This window comes from Kogia breviceps, chromosome 15, assembly GCF_026419965.1.
Source record: "Kogia breviceps isolate mKogBre1 chromosome 15, mKogBre1 haplotype 1, whole genome shotgun sequence".
NCBI classification, from domain to species: domain Eukaryota; kingdom Metazoa; phylum Chordata; class Mammalia; order Artiodactyla; family Physeteridae; genus Kogia; species Kogia breviceps.
This window is the reverse complement of record NC_081324.1, coordinates 78,476,883-78,489,268: the sequence shown is the minus strand read 5'-3', so window position 1 is coordinate 78,489,268 and position 12,386 is coordinate 78,476,883. Positions and strand designations below refer to the sequence as shown.

At 51.0% G+C, this 12,386-nt stretch overlaps 1 protein-coding gene across 1 annotated transcript in view; it reads left to right on the top strand.

Annotated features, from left to right (window-relative positions):
• Window positions 1-12,386, top strand: part of NOS1 (nitric oxide synthase 1) — a 106,614-nt gene that overhangs the window by 26,852 nt on the left and 67,376 nt on the right. Inside the window, exon 3 of the mRNA XM_059040340.2 lies at window positions 11,710-11,836. Coding sequence (XP_058896323.2) covers window positions 11,710-11,836 — 127 coding nt within the window. The remainder of the gene's footprint in view (window positions 1-11,709; window positions 11,837-12,386) is intronic.

The window sequence follows — 12,386 nt, the reverse complement described above, 5'->3', positions numbered from 1 at the left end:
TGACACCAGGGCAGAAACTGAACCAGTGCCAGCAAGACCCCAAGGAGGAAGGTGGAGGCTCTGTCAGAAGGCTTGGGCAGAGGGGAGACAAAGGGCACCTGCTGCCCGTCCAGCCCCTGCCCTCCCAACCACCCCTTCTGACTCCTGTGAGCCCCCTGCACACACCCTGGAGCCTTTCCCACACCCTGGGTCCCGTCTCCACAAGAGGCAGCGAGTCTTGGGCCCAAAACACAGGCCATGGTGTGGGCAGAGTTGGGGGTCTCCAGAGCCCTGCTGTCCATTTCCAGAGCTGGGGCCAGGATCAGTCCTCGAGGTTCTGCTGGTGGCAGGGACCTGGTGCCTGATTCTCCCTCAGCTAGGGAGGTCCCCCAGGCTAGAATCCAGCCCTCAAGGCAGCCACCTCCCAGGAGTCCCTACAGCAGCACACCCAGTGGAGATGACGTGTTGAGCCTTGAGATAGCTTCTGGGCAGCCAGCAGGCCCCCCAGGTCTCACTCCGTGGACTTAAATTCTAAGACAGCTGTATAGTCCAGAATCAATCACTGGCCTTGTTTTCCAGGAGGCATTGGGAGTGTCCGTCCTCAGAGGCTCCTGGGCACGGCCTTCCCCTCCTAACCCTATACATGCCCCCCATCCTCAGCACCACCTCTCCCAGGAGGGTCAGCAAGGCAGCGAGTGGGGCCATCTCACCGCGTGGGGCAGCTGAACCCCTGTACTCATGGCCCACGTACGTGGTTCTGATTCTCAGCTGGGCACAGGGTGGGCGTGAGGTGGGGGCCTCAGAAACCCCGGGGGCTCTAAACACCATCTCAGGGAAGCAGCCTTGTGCCCCCGAGAATGAGGGAGGGACACAGCGGTCTGCTGCGGGGTCCTGCTCCCGCAGACCTATTTTACCACCTCAGGAGGTTGCATCTGAGCTCTCGGCTGCCCTCGTCCATTCAGGCTCCTCCATCCAGGGAGCCCACGTCAGTCGCACGTGCAGTGTGATTGACCAAAAGTAGCCGAAGAGATACTGCTTTGGTGGAGGTATGATTTGGGAGAAAGTGACCCAGGGCAAGCATATGCCTCCACGAAACCCACTAAGATGAATGGTTCTAAGGCTGAGTAATACTGTGTAATAGCATGTGTTCCCCAGCTCAATGGCTAGATGTGAAGCTCCCCGCCTTTTTGTTTTGTTTTGTTTTTGTTTTTGTTTTTGGTGGTATGCGGGCCTCTCACTGCCGCGGCCCCTCCCCTTGCGGAGCACAGGCTCCGGACGCGCAGGCCCAGCGGCCACGGCTCACGGGCCCAGCCGCTCCGCGGCACGTGGGATCCTCCCGGACCGGGGCACGAACCCACGTCCCCTGCGTCCGCAGGCGGACTCCCAACCACTGCGCCACCAGGGAAGCCCCCCCGCCTTTTTTTTAACAAATATTTTTAAATGTCCCCTTCACTAACCAGCAGCTCATTCATGGAGCATAATACCTACCCACACTTTACATTTTGTAAATCAGTATAACGCCCTAACTATAAAATAAAGGAGATAGAGCATAAAAGTCATTTATAATAAAAGAGCCTATAATTTAATATATCAGTGCACAGGCGTGGCTCCACTGGAATGTCACATGTTTGCACCTAAAGATAGACTTGCTGCAAACACGACGGCGTCAAATGCAGATTGACACAGGTGTGTTGTGTTGGCAACTCAAATGCCACCTGCAGCGTCACCTTGGTGATGTGATTTTCCAATATGGTGAGTGATTCCTGATAAAACGATGTCCTGCCTTTCTTTGATTTACCCAACAGTTGCGTGCATGGAAAGTTGGGTATAATTTAAAGCCAAATTTATACATAAGCCCAAACTGAGATCTTGGCTGAGAAATTTAAGCATGCTTTTTTATCTAAGTGGACGTCCAAAGTTTGTGTGGCAGTCTGGATCCTTCTTCCTTGAGTGGGTTTGTCGCTGGTATTGCAGGAGGCCCCTCACCCCGCCCCATGCCACCTCCCCCCTGCTGCGATGCCAGGAGCATTTGCCATCACCGTAACAACCTCAAAAGCGCTCCCACAAATTGCCAGACTGTCTGCTCACGGCTGAAATAAGTGTCTCGTTACGAATCAGTGTCCCAAGTCAGGAAATGCAACTCAGAGGCAGCACGCTCTCCAGGGCCCTGTTGGGGCTGCTGGCCTGGGAGGATTCGAGCCCCTTGGAGCACAGGGCTGCCTGGAAATGACTCATCCTCCCAGGGGCCTCTCCATCCAGGCTGCTTTTTGGGGTGGGGTCAGACTGGCATCCCAGATGTTAGATGACACTGAGGCCAGCTGCCTGCCAGGCCCAGAGCCCCACATTCAGGTCACACTCAGTGTCTGCGGCTTCTGGGTCCCAGCAGAGGCTGGGCCGTCACCGGTTCTCAGCAGCGACCTGGACTCTTCTGCGCTCTTGGCCTCATTTTCTTCCTCCGTCCTTCTTTCCTCTTGGCTGTGGACTTATTCCCTTGCTCCGTCTAATCCCTTTCCCTCATAGGGCACCCCTAGTCCTGTTGCTTGGCGGGCTGGCCCTTATTTATGGAGAGAAGTGATATTTACTTTAGACACAGTCTCATCCCTTCATCCCAGGGGAAGGTGGCCCTGGCAGGCAGCGGCAGCAGGTGAGGGGTGGTCAGGAAGGAAGGTGGTGATTTGGGGACGTTCTGTACTTGGGAGCGGTCACTTTAAAATGCTGCATGTCAGAGGATATCCAGGTTGCTCAGCTTGCTGCCCTGAAGGAGGGTTCTAAAGAGGCCAAGGTCTCCGGGCCAGCATCCATCTGGACTAGCTGGTCAGCCTCTCCCTGTGCTCTGATAACTTCTCATCCACTCACAGGGCCCTTGGCTGCTTACAAGAGTACCTTCACAACAGTCAACTCTTCAGAGCTTGCATGAATTCAGCTCCCTAAGTAGCACCTGTAGTTTTAGCCCCCGTTTATATAAGAAGGAACTAAAGCTCAGAGAGGTGAAGCAACTTGCCCAGGGTCACACAGCACAGGCCACAGGGTTCTATCCAGGTTCTACCTAGACGTCTCACAGTGAGTGTCTACAGTTAAAGAGAAACCGGACAAGAGAATGTGGCTGGAGGAACGGAAGTCAATTTCAACCCTATGGAATCAGCTTAATTGGGGGAGGTGGCCTCCTTCTAGGACAAGCCCGAGTTTTATCATCATCACGTTGGTCAGCCTCTGCTGAGCACTCCAGGTGGGCCTGGCCCCAGGCTACGGTCTTTACATCAAGTAATTCACTTTCTCTGCATAGCACCCCGTTTTCCTGATAAAGAAACCAAGGCTCAGAGAGGTGCAGTCACTTGTGCCAGCTCACACAGCCAGCCCATGGCAAAGCCAGAACTCAACCCTAAACCCATACTCTTGACCTCTACTAACTTTGTAGATTGCACTGTTGGCCACAGTGCCCTTGACCACTAGCCATCAAATTTCTGAGGACATCAGAATATTTTCTCAGTCTGAAGGGGAAACCGAGGCCCTGAGGTTGTCATCTACTAAAGACAGCCCCCCTGGAGAGCTGATCTCAGACCAGCCTATGACAGCATTGATTCCAGGACGGTCTGCATTAGAGAATCTCCTCCTAGGCTGCACTTGACATGCCTCATGGCTTTGAATCACTCTGGTGGCATTTTTCAACTAAGGAATTGACGCCGGTAACTTTGTCATCACGCTGAATCTGGGTTCAACTTTTCATTCTCACCCTGAACATTCGAGTGTGAGTGGCTTCCCCAGTCCATCCTTTCCTGGGCAGGGGACAGAGGTCCTTTTTATATCAGTTATTGCTCTTGCTCTGTGCCCTCCTCCCATCTGTATCCCTGCCACCTGGCCCAGTGGGCACCCAGACCCTCATTCTGGGGCAGAGCTATGGAAACAAGCCCACCCACCTCAAATTGCATGTAACCAGAGGGCTTCTCTCCATCTTTCAGTGGCTGGATACTTAGGGAGCATCTATTCTGCCTCAGATACTGTCCTAAGAGCTGGGGATCCACTGATGATCCATTATCGAGTCCTATCATAGGCAAGAAATGAATAATAAACAAATAGACACATGCAATCATTTTAGATAGTGATACATTATGTGAAGGAAGTAATGCATTGACTTCAAGAGAAGTGGCTTGGGGTTGGGTAGCACATTAGATGGGAAGGTCAGGGAAGGCTTCTCTGAAGGCATTTATACCGAGGCCAGAAGGTGTGAACCGTGTGAAATCTAGGGAAGTGTGTTCCTGGCAGAGGGTACAGCAGGAGCAAAGGTCCTGAGGCAGGGATGAGGTGGATATGTTCAAGGAACTGAAAGGAGGAGGCCTGTGGGGCTTGAGTTCAGCCAATAGGAGGAGAGTGGTAGGCAGTGAGGTTGGACACCTGGGCAGGGGCCATCAACCATCCCACCACCGTGCCACCCCCCTCCCTGTCACCACCCCCTCGTTGTATCAGCCATCGTTCCTGTGGCTACTGTAACAAATGACCACAAACTTGGTGCCTTAAAACAACACATCTTTATTCTCTTACCTTCTGGAGGTCTTAAGTCTGGAGGCTCTAGAGGAGATGCTGTTTCCTGGCCTTTCCCAGGTTCTAGAGCTGCATCCCTTGCATCCCTTGGCTTATGGCCCCTTCCGCCATCTTCAAAGCCAGCAGCACACCTACCATTTTGCTCCATGGTCACACGGCCTTCCTCTTCTGTGGTCAAATCTCCCTCTGCTTCCTTCTTAAAAAGATAGTTGGAACAACTTTTAGGGCCCAACCAGATAATCCAGGATAATCTTCCTATTTTCAAGATCCTTAATTTAAGCACACCTGCAAAGATGCTTTGTCCATGCAAGGTAACATATATGGATTCCAGGGACTAGGACTGGATATCTCTGGAGGCTGGTATTCAGCCTACCATGTTCACCCACCAAGCCCCTCCCCGAGCAGTGCTGTGGCCACCAGGCCCTGGGCTGGCCGATAGCTGCCCCAGTCACCATCACCTTCAAGTCTCACTGGACTGGATTCAGCGGCCTTGCTTCTAGATCCACCCGCCGCCACCCCCCACCACCCTGCCCCCTTGCCACTCACCAGCTGCATATTTTAGGAAAACCCCTTGACCTCTCTGGGCCTAACTTAGTTCCTCCCTCGGTAAAAATGGTACATGCACAAAATGAGCCCTAAGATTCCCCCCAGAACAACCGTTCGGGTTCTTCCTGAAGGTCAACGGCAGCCATGCTTATTGCAGGCCAAGTACCTGACCGATCCACCTCCTGTAAAGCCACACCCGGAAGGTTCACCGCTGCCTTCGACCTCTCTGGAGTATCACTCCAGGAGGAGGAACTGCGACATCCCTTTAGGTCAGAGGTCACATACCGGGGGTTGAAGGTCATGAATAGATCTCCCATGAGTTTTATCTGGCCTGCAGAGTTTACTGAAAAGGCGAATTTGTGGCAAAATAGATACATGAAGAGATTTTACATTAAAACCGATTTCGAGCCTCTCAAAAAATAGATCAGAAGAGCTGTTAGCAAGAGGCCCACATCCTGGCGAGGCAATCAGCCATGGGAGCTGGGATCCAAACTCAGCCCCAACCCCCCAGCCTGGAGCCTATAGACAAGAGCTGGAGAGTCGTGTCCCGCTTTTTTTTTAAATAAATTTATTTATTTTTTGCTGTGTTGGGTTTTCGTTGCTGTGCACGGGCTTTCTCTAGTTGCAGCGAGCCGGGGCTACTCTTCATTGCGGTGACTTCTCTTGTTGCAGAGCACGGGCTCTAGGCACGCAGGCTTCAGTAGTTGTGGCACGTGGGCTCAGTAGTTGTGGCTCGCGGGCTCTAGAGCGCAGGCTCAGTAGTTATGGCGCTCAGGTTTAGTTGCTCTGCGGCATGTGGGATCTTCCCTGACCAGGCTTCGAACCCGTGTCCCCTGCATTGGCAGGCGGATTCTTAACCACTGCGCCACCGGGGAAGTCCCTGCCCAGCTTTGGTGACGTTAGCAATGAGAGTCATGGTTGTTCCTGAGCTCAGAGGCCCTCGCCTCAGTTCTCAGCTACAGCACTTGCCATGGAATTCCCGCTCTGAAGAGCATACTTTTCTCTTTATCAAGAACTTCCCCCCACTCCAGCAGGATGAAGTCTAGCAGGAAAGCTGCACAGCGACCCCACACCCACCTCCACCGCCCCCAAGTCTTCCAGCTTCAGCTCAGCTCCCGTCATCCACAACCAGGTAGAGGCGGACGCCAAAGGCCGCTGGAGTGTGGAGGGCGAGATGGGGGCTCAGGGAGAGTGTGGTGTCTGCCGAGAGACGCAGGCAGGGCTCCTGCCAGGGCCAGCTGCTCCTTGGCGGCCTCCTCGCCTGCTTGGGCCAGAGCAGGCCGTCCCCACCTCCAGGCTGCGCCCTGCACACAGGCCGGGCCCACCTGCTCCCCATCCGGGGTCCTCGGGGTGGGTTCGTGGTCAGCCCTGGGCCGACCGGCATACGTGCAAACTCCCTGTGGAGTCAGGCCCAGGACCCCCATCCCCCCCTGCGTGAGAGATCAGGGGAGCCTCGGTTGGAAGGATCTGGCAAAGGTCCTCAGAAGGTTTAGAGATGCTAGACCAACTCTTGGCTTGAGTGCGATGATCCGGGTCACCAAGTGGAAGAAAAGGGCTTTAGTTTAGTCCTTTGCCAAAAAACACAGAAAATGCTCACCAGGTAGGAGGGAGAGCATCCGACCTGATCTTATGGGGGGAGGGTAAGGGAGCAGCTGGGAGGGGGGTGACATTTCTAACCAGGAGGGGACCTTGCTGCTCGCTACAAGAGTCTAGCTCAGAGCTCTCCAAGAGAAGCGGGTCTTCAAGGGTATCCTTGGCCGATGTGGGGTGCTTTGGACAATGCAGATTTCAGGCTTCCCACTATCTCAGACTCTCCGGGGGGTGGGCTCAGGGGAATTTTAACAAGCCCTTCAGTGGATTCTGATGCACCCTGAAGTTTGAGAACCCCCAAACGTGACCACATGATGGCTCTGGCCTCGCTGGTCTACCAGAATGCCAAGTCCACTGGAGGGTGGCCTTTCCAGGGGGCTAAGGACGCGGAGAGTGCGTGGCAGCCTCTTAGTGACGGCAGGGTCCTCAGTCCCATCTGGAAACAAGGGACAACTAGTAAATAAATCCTCACAGACCCTTGGGTGGGCGTGGAGCAAGGATAGAAGGGACTGGGAAGCATGGGACTGGGGCCCTCGGCTGCAGCTCACCTGTGCTTCTCAACAGGGAGGAGTCTATTTCTCTCCTTGCCCATGGGGACACTGGGCAATGTCTAGATATTTTTGGTTGTGACAACCGGTGGTGGGGTGATGGGGGATGTTACTGGTATCTGGTGGGGAGAGAGGCCAGGGACTCCGCTAAACATCCTACAATGCACAGGACAGCCCTCACCACCAGAGAATTATCAGACCCCAAATCTCAAGAGCTCCAGGCTGAGAAACCCTGATCAAAATCAAGACCCCGCAGGCAGCTGGGCAGGACAGAGGCTCAAGAGCACTGGCAAAGGAGAGTCACCACCCAGGCTTCTCAGAAGTCAATCCAGGCCCCATCCACTCCCATCTGCGGGCTCCCAGGGTGTTTGCATAAATGAAGCAATGATACATTGGAGTTACCAAAATTGCATTTAGCTGATAAATACATTCACCACCTCCGCCTCATTTGGGGGGGATATTTGCTATCTAGATTTGAGGCTCTTCACGAGTGTGAGGTCCAGTCAGATGGCTCCCCTTCCCCATAAGCCCTGTTCACAGTGAGTCTCAGCTGGGAGGACGGCAAGGAGGAGACATTTGATTTCCAAGCTTCCTCCACTTGTCACTGGTGCTGTGATCTCTACAAGTTACTTAATCTCTCTGGGCTTCAACTTCCTTAGCTGTAAATAAAGATAAATTGAGTTCATGTTTGGTTAGTGCTGACTATGTACTAGGCATTTTACAAGCATGACCTTGTGTAACCCCCAGGAGAGGTGGCGTGTGAAATGGTCCTTGAAGGGCGAATAGGAGTTGGCTCTCAGCAGAGGGAAATGAAAGGGCATCCTGGGGAGGGCAAGGATAAATGTAGGGGTGGACATAGTGTGCGCGTTGGGAAGAGAGGAGAGTGGAGATCAGGGCTAAGAGTGACGGGAGGTATGAGTCTAGAAAGGAAGCAGAGAATTCCCAAATTTCTGGGCTCTGTGAACAAGACGTGATATGCAATAGCTCAATGGAATATTACTCAGCCATTAAAAAAAAGAATGAAACAGTGTCATTTGCAGCAACATGGACGGACCTAGAGATGATCATACTAAGTGAAGTCAGTCAGACAGAGAAAGACACATATCATATGATATCACTTACATGTGGAATCTAAAAAAATGATACAAATGAACTTATTTACAAACCAGAAATAGACTCACAGATATAGAAAAAAAACTTATGGCTACCAAAGGGGACAGTGGGAGAGGGGAGATAAATTAAGAGTTAGGGGTTAACATATACATACTACTGTATATAAAATAGGTAAAAAACAAGGTCCTGCTATATAGCACAGGGAACTATGCTCAATATCTTGTAACAACCTATGATGGAGAGGAATCCGAAAGAGAATATATGTATGTATAACTGAATCCCTTTGATGTACACTTGAAACTATCACAACGCTGTAAATTAACTATACTTCAATTTAAAAAAAAGAAAGGTCTGAGTACAGACATCCTGCCTGGGCCCCCATAAACCCCCAGGGAAGACACCCCTTTCTCAAGTGGAAGCCTTATAGGCCTGCAGTCTTTAGAGACATCAAGCCTTCGTCCAGCACTGGCCAATGCTATGCCGCTGGCTATAAAGTGAAATAAAATTAAAAATGCAATTCCTCTGCGACAGTAGGCGCATTTCAAGTATTCACTTGCCTCATGTGGGCCGAGGCTAAAATACCGACAACACAGGCAGACACAGAATGTTTCCATTGACTCAGGAAGTCCTCCTAGACCATGCTGGCTTAGAGGAATCTGGACTGTTTTATAAAGAACTAGCATTTTCCTTTCTCTGTTTCTGCCTGATCAGCCTGTAAGCAAATTAGTAGTCAAAGCAATAGCAGATGCCACAGTCTAAGCGCCATAAGCTTTACCTCGTTTAACCATTGCAGTAACCCCGTGAGCTGGGTATTATTATTAACCCTATTTTGGAGATGAGTATACTGAGAATTAGAAAGGTTAAGTATCGAAAATATCCAAAGTCACACAGCTTATGACCAGCAAGGCTAAGAGTTGAACCCAGCTCTACCCAATCCACAGCCCATGTCTTAACCAGTAGGCTGAACGGCCCCTACAAATCCAGCAAGCGGATACCTCCCAGGCTGAGCAAATTCATGGCCATAAATCACATATTCCCCTCACACCTGGTTATCAGTGACAGACTTGGGGTGGGGGTGGGAGCTGAGAATGTACCTAAATCTACTTCTGATTTTGTCCCCGGGTGCAGGAAGCAAAGTAGCTCCATGTCAGACGCTAACGGGTGTTCCCTAGGGTCCCATATTAAAAATATCCTTCCCCTGCTCATCACAGGACTCTTAAATAAGTTTGTGTTGACAGAACACTTCAAATACATTATTCCAACAAAGGTGTTAAAGGCTTTTTTTAAAAAAAAAGGTTGATTTAAAGGAATTCTCCCTGCAGATTCACACAGGACAAGCCATGTGAGCTGTTTCAGAGTTGCCCAGGTAATTTTAACCCTGTAATTTTTGCAAACTGACCTCATTCAGTGAGAGATGTTGGATTGTTCTTTAACCTCTGGCTTAGCGCAAGCATCCTGACTCTTTTTTCCTATCTCTGTTTACAAAAAAAAAAAAAAAAAAAGAAGGATCTGAGCCAACCATCAGTTTAGACCTAGTTTCAAATCCCACCTCTGCTGTGTGCTTACTGCTGGACCTTGGGGAATTTACATAACCTCTCTGAGCTCAGTTTTTGCATCTGTAAAATAGGGCTTCTAATATCTGTTGAGATTAAATGAAATAACTTCTGTGCTGGCACCTGGTACATTACGGACACTCAAACAGTACTAACCTCTTCTCTGCTGAATCCCCATTTATGGTCATGTGATACCCTAGGATCAGGAGTTTTAGAGCTGAGAGGGCCTGGAGTGACACTTAGAGCAGCCATCTCAGCAGACAATCCCTCTGTTTATCACCATGTAGGTAAACCATTGACTTGGGAAATGTCTGTAGTCAAGAACCGTTCCTGGTGTGTTTTGGTGACATTTTAAAGAGGGTAAAACAGAATGTTCCCTCTGACGATCGCAGAGCTCTCCAAGCAAGGTGAGCAGAAGTGGCTTTGACGTGGGCCACCGGAATGCTGTGAAACAAAGCAAGGAGGGGGGTCTGGTTAGCTCCCCCTCCTTGTGAGCAGCCAGAGGGGCCACTTACGGCCTTGTACTCAGAGCTTGGGCCCTGGCTTCTGATTCACCCCAAATGACTGTCAGCGCCAGATTGCGCTTTGGAGGAGATCGTGGACCCAGGACCAGGAGTCCCCAAAGCTGGGAACATAGAACAGAAGGCTGGATACGGCCAGCCTCGACACCCGGGACCAAAACTGAGATGGACCACAGAGCAAGCCGTATCACCCAAAGCTGGGGAAGAGACAGATACCGTAGAGCGAAACTGGATGGGAGGGTCACAAAGAGGCAGATGGTTAGGAAGCAGGAGGGCCGTGCTCGGAGGGCAGGAGAACAGAGGTCAGGCAGGACTGATTGGGAGGGTCTGGATTTGGATGCAAAGTCAGTCCCATTTCAGCCACGACTTCTCTCCATCTCTGAGGATGGTCAGCCTGTGGAATCTAGCCAAGATAGCCTCTTCTTGAACCTGTCAGAGTTCAAGGGCAGAGAGCCGGGAAAGCTTCATTGTTAAGAAGTCAACGTCCAGAGTCAGGAACAAGCCTGGGTTTGAATCCCAACTCCGTCGTGCCTATAGCTGTGAGACTTAGGCTATAGCGACTGAAACTCTCTGAGCCTCGGTTTCCTCATCTGAGAATGCCTGTAATGAAGATGGTGATGATGTAAGAGGATGATGACGAGGAAGAAGACTCTGATCTGATGAGAAGGATGAGAATGACTCTGGCAATAGCGTTGGAGATAATGAGGCCGTCTGTAAAATAGCGATTAACATTCATACCTTCCTCATACGGTTGTCCCAAGGACTAAATTCACTAAAACATATGAAAAGTGCTGGACACATAGTAAGTACTGAATAAATGCTGTCGTTATTCATAGTATTATTTTTTCTGTTGCTTATGTTCCCCTTATTTTCAGAATCATTCCTGTTGATCCCGGGCTGGTACCACTAGTCTTGTGATCAGTGCCCTAGACGGCATTTGTCTGACTCATCACCTTGGCCGGCAGGACCCGTTTCCAACCCTCTCCCTCTTGCTTCCTGTGTCTTCTATCATTAAGTTTCAGGGATGGTAAGCTGCCCAGGACCGGTTCTGCATAGGATTCTGCTAGGGGAGGGGCCCCCTGTGTTCCTAGACGAGGAAATGAGGGACAAGGGAGGGAAGAACAAAATCTAAGGCGTGGTCGTCCTAAAGCGATGTCCACAAAATGGGTCTGTGGCAGCCACCAGTGCCAAGCTGGATGAGCTCAGCTTCATGCTTGATCCTACAAAGCGGCAGGCTGCGTGACTCAGGACTTTCAGGGCCGGGTGACCAGCCCGTCACCCCAGACGTCGTGTCTTCCTCACGTCCCCTGCCTTGCCTTTCAGAGATCTGGACGGCAAATCACACAGACCGCTGCCCCTCGGTGTGGAGAACGACCGCGTCTTCAATGACCTATGGGGGCAGGGCAACATGCCAGTCGTCCTCAACAACCCGTATTCAGAGAAGGAGCAGGTAAGTGGTGGTGCCAGCCTGGCACCCACACTCCACGGCTCCCTGAATCCTCTTGGGGAGACAAATCCCAAACCACGTGGGGGAGGAAACCAGCCAGTGTAGCTGGAGAGCTGGGGGGGGTGGAGCTGAGGCCAGGAGTGCTTATCCTGGGCTGTGGATTTTGGCTTTGATATGGTTGAGTTTACTTTGCGAGCTTGATAGTTTTCAAACTTTCCTTCTGTTTCTACCAGGAAAGACATTCACATAGTTCTAAATTTAAAAGATATAAAAGGTACACATGGTAAAACCTTTTTCTCTCTCCCGTCATCCCACCACACGGTTTTCCTCCCCAGAGGCGAGCAGTATTCATTAATCATCATTTTAGGGGTCCTTTTAGCAATATTTTATGCAGAGACAAACAAATACACAAACATATTTTCACGTTTTTCTTAAACATCTTTATTGGAGTATACTTGCTTTACATTGTTGTCTTAGTTGCTGCTGTATAACAAATTGATTTCAGCTATAGGTATACCTGTATCCCCATATCCCCTCCCACTTGCGTCTCCCT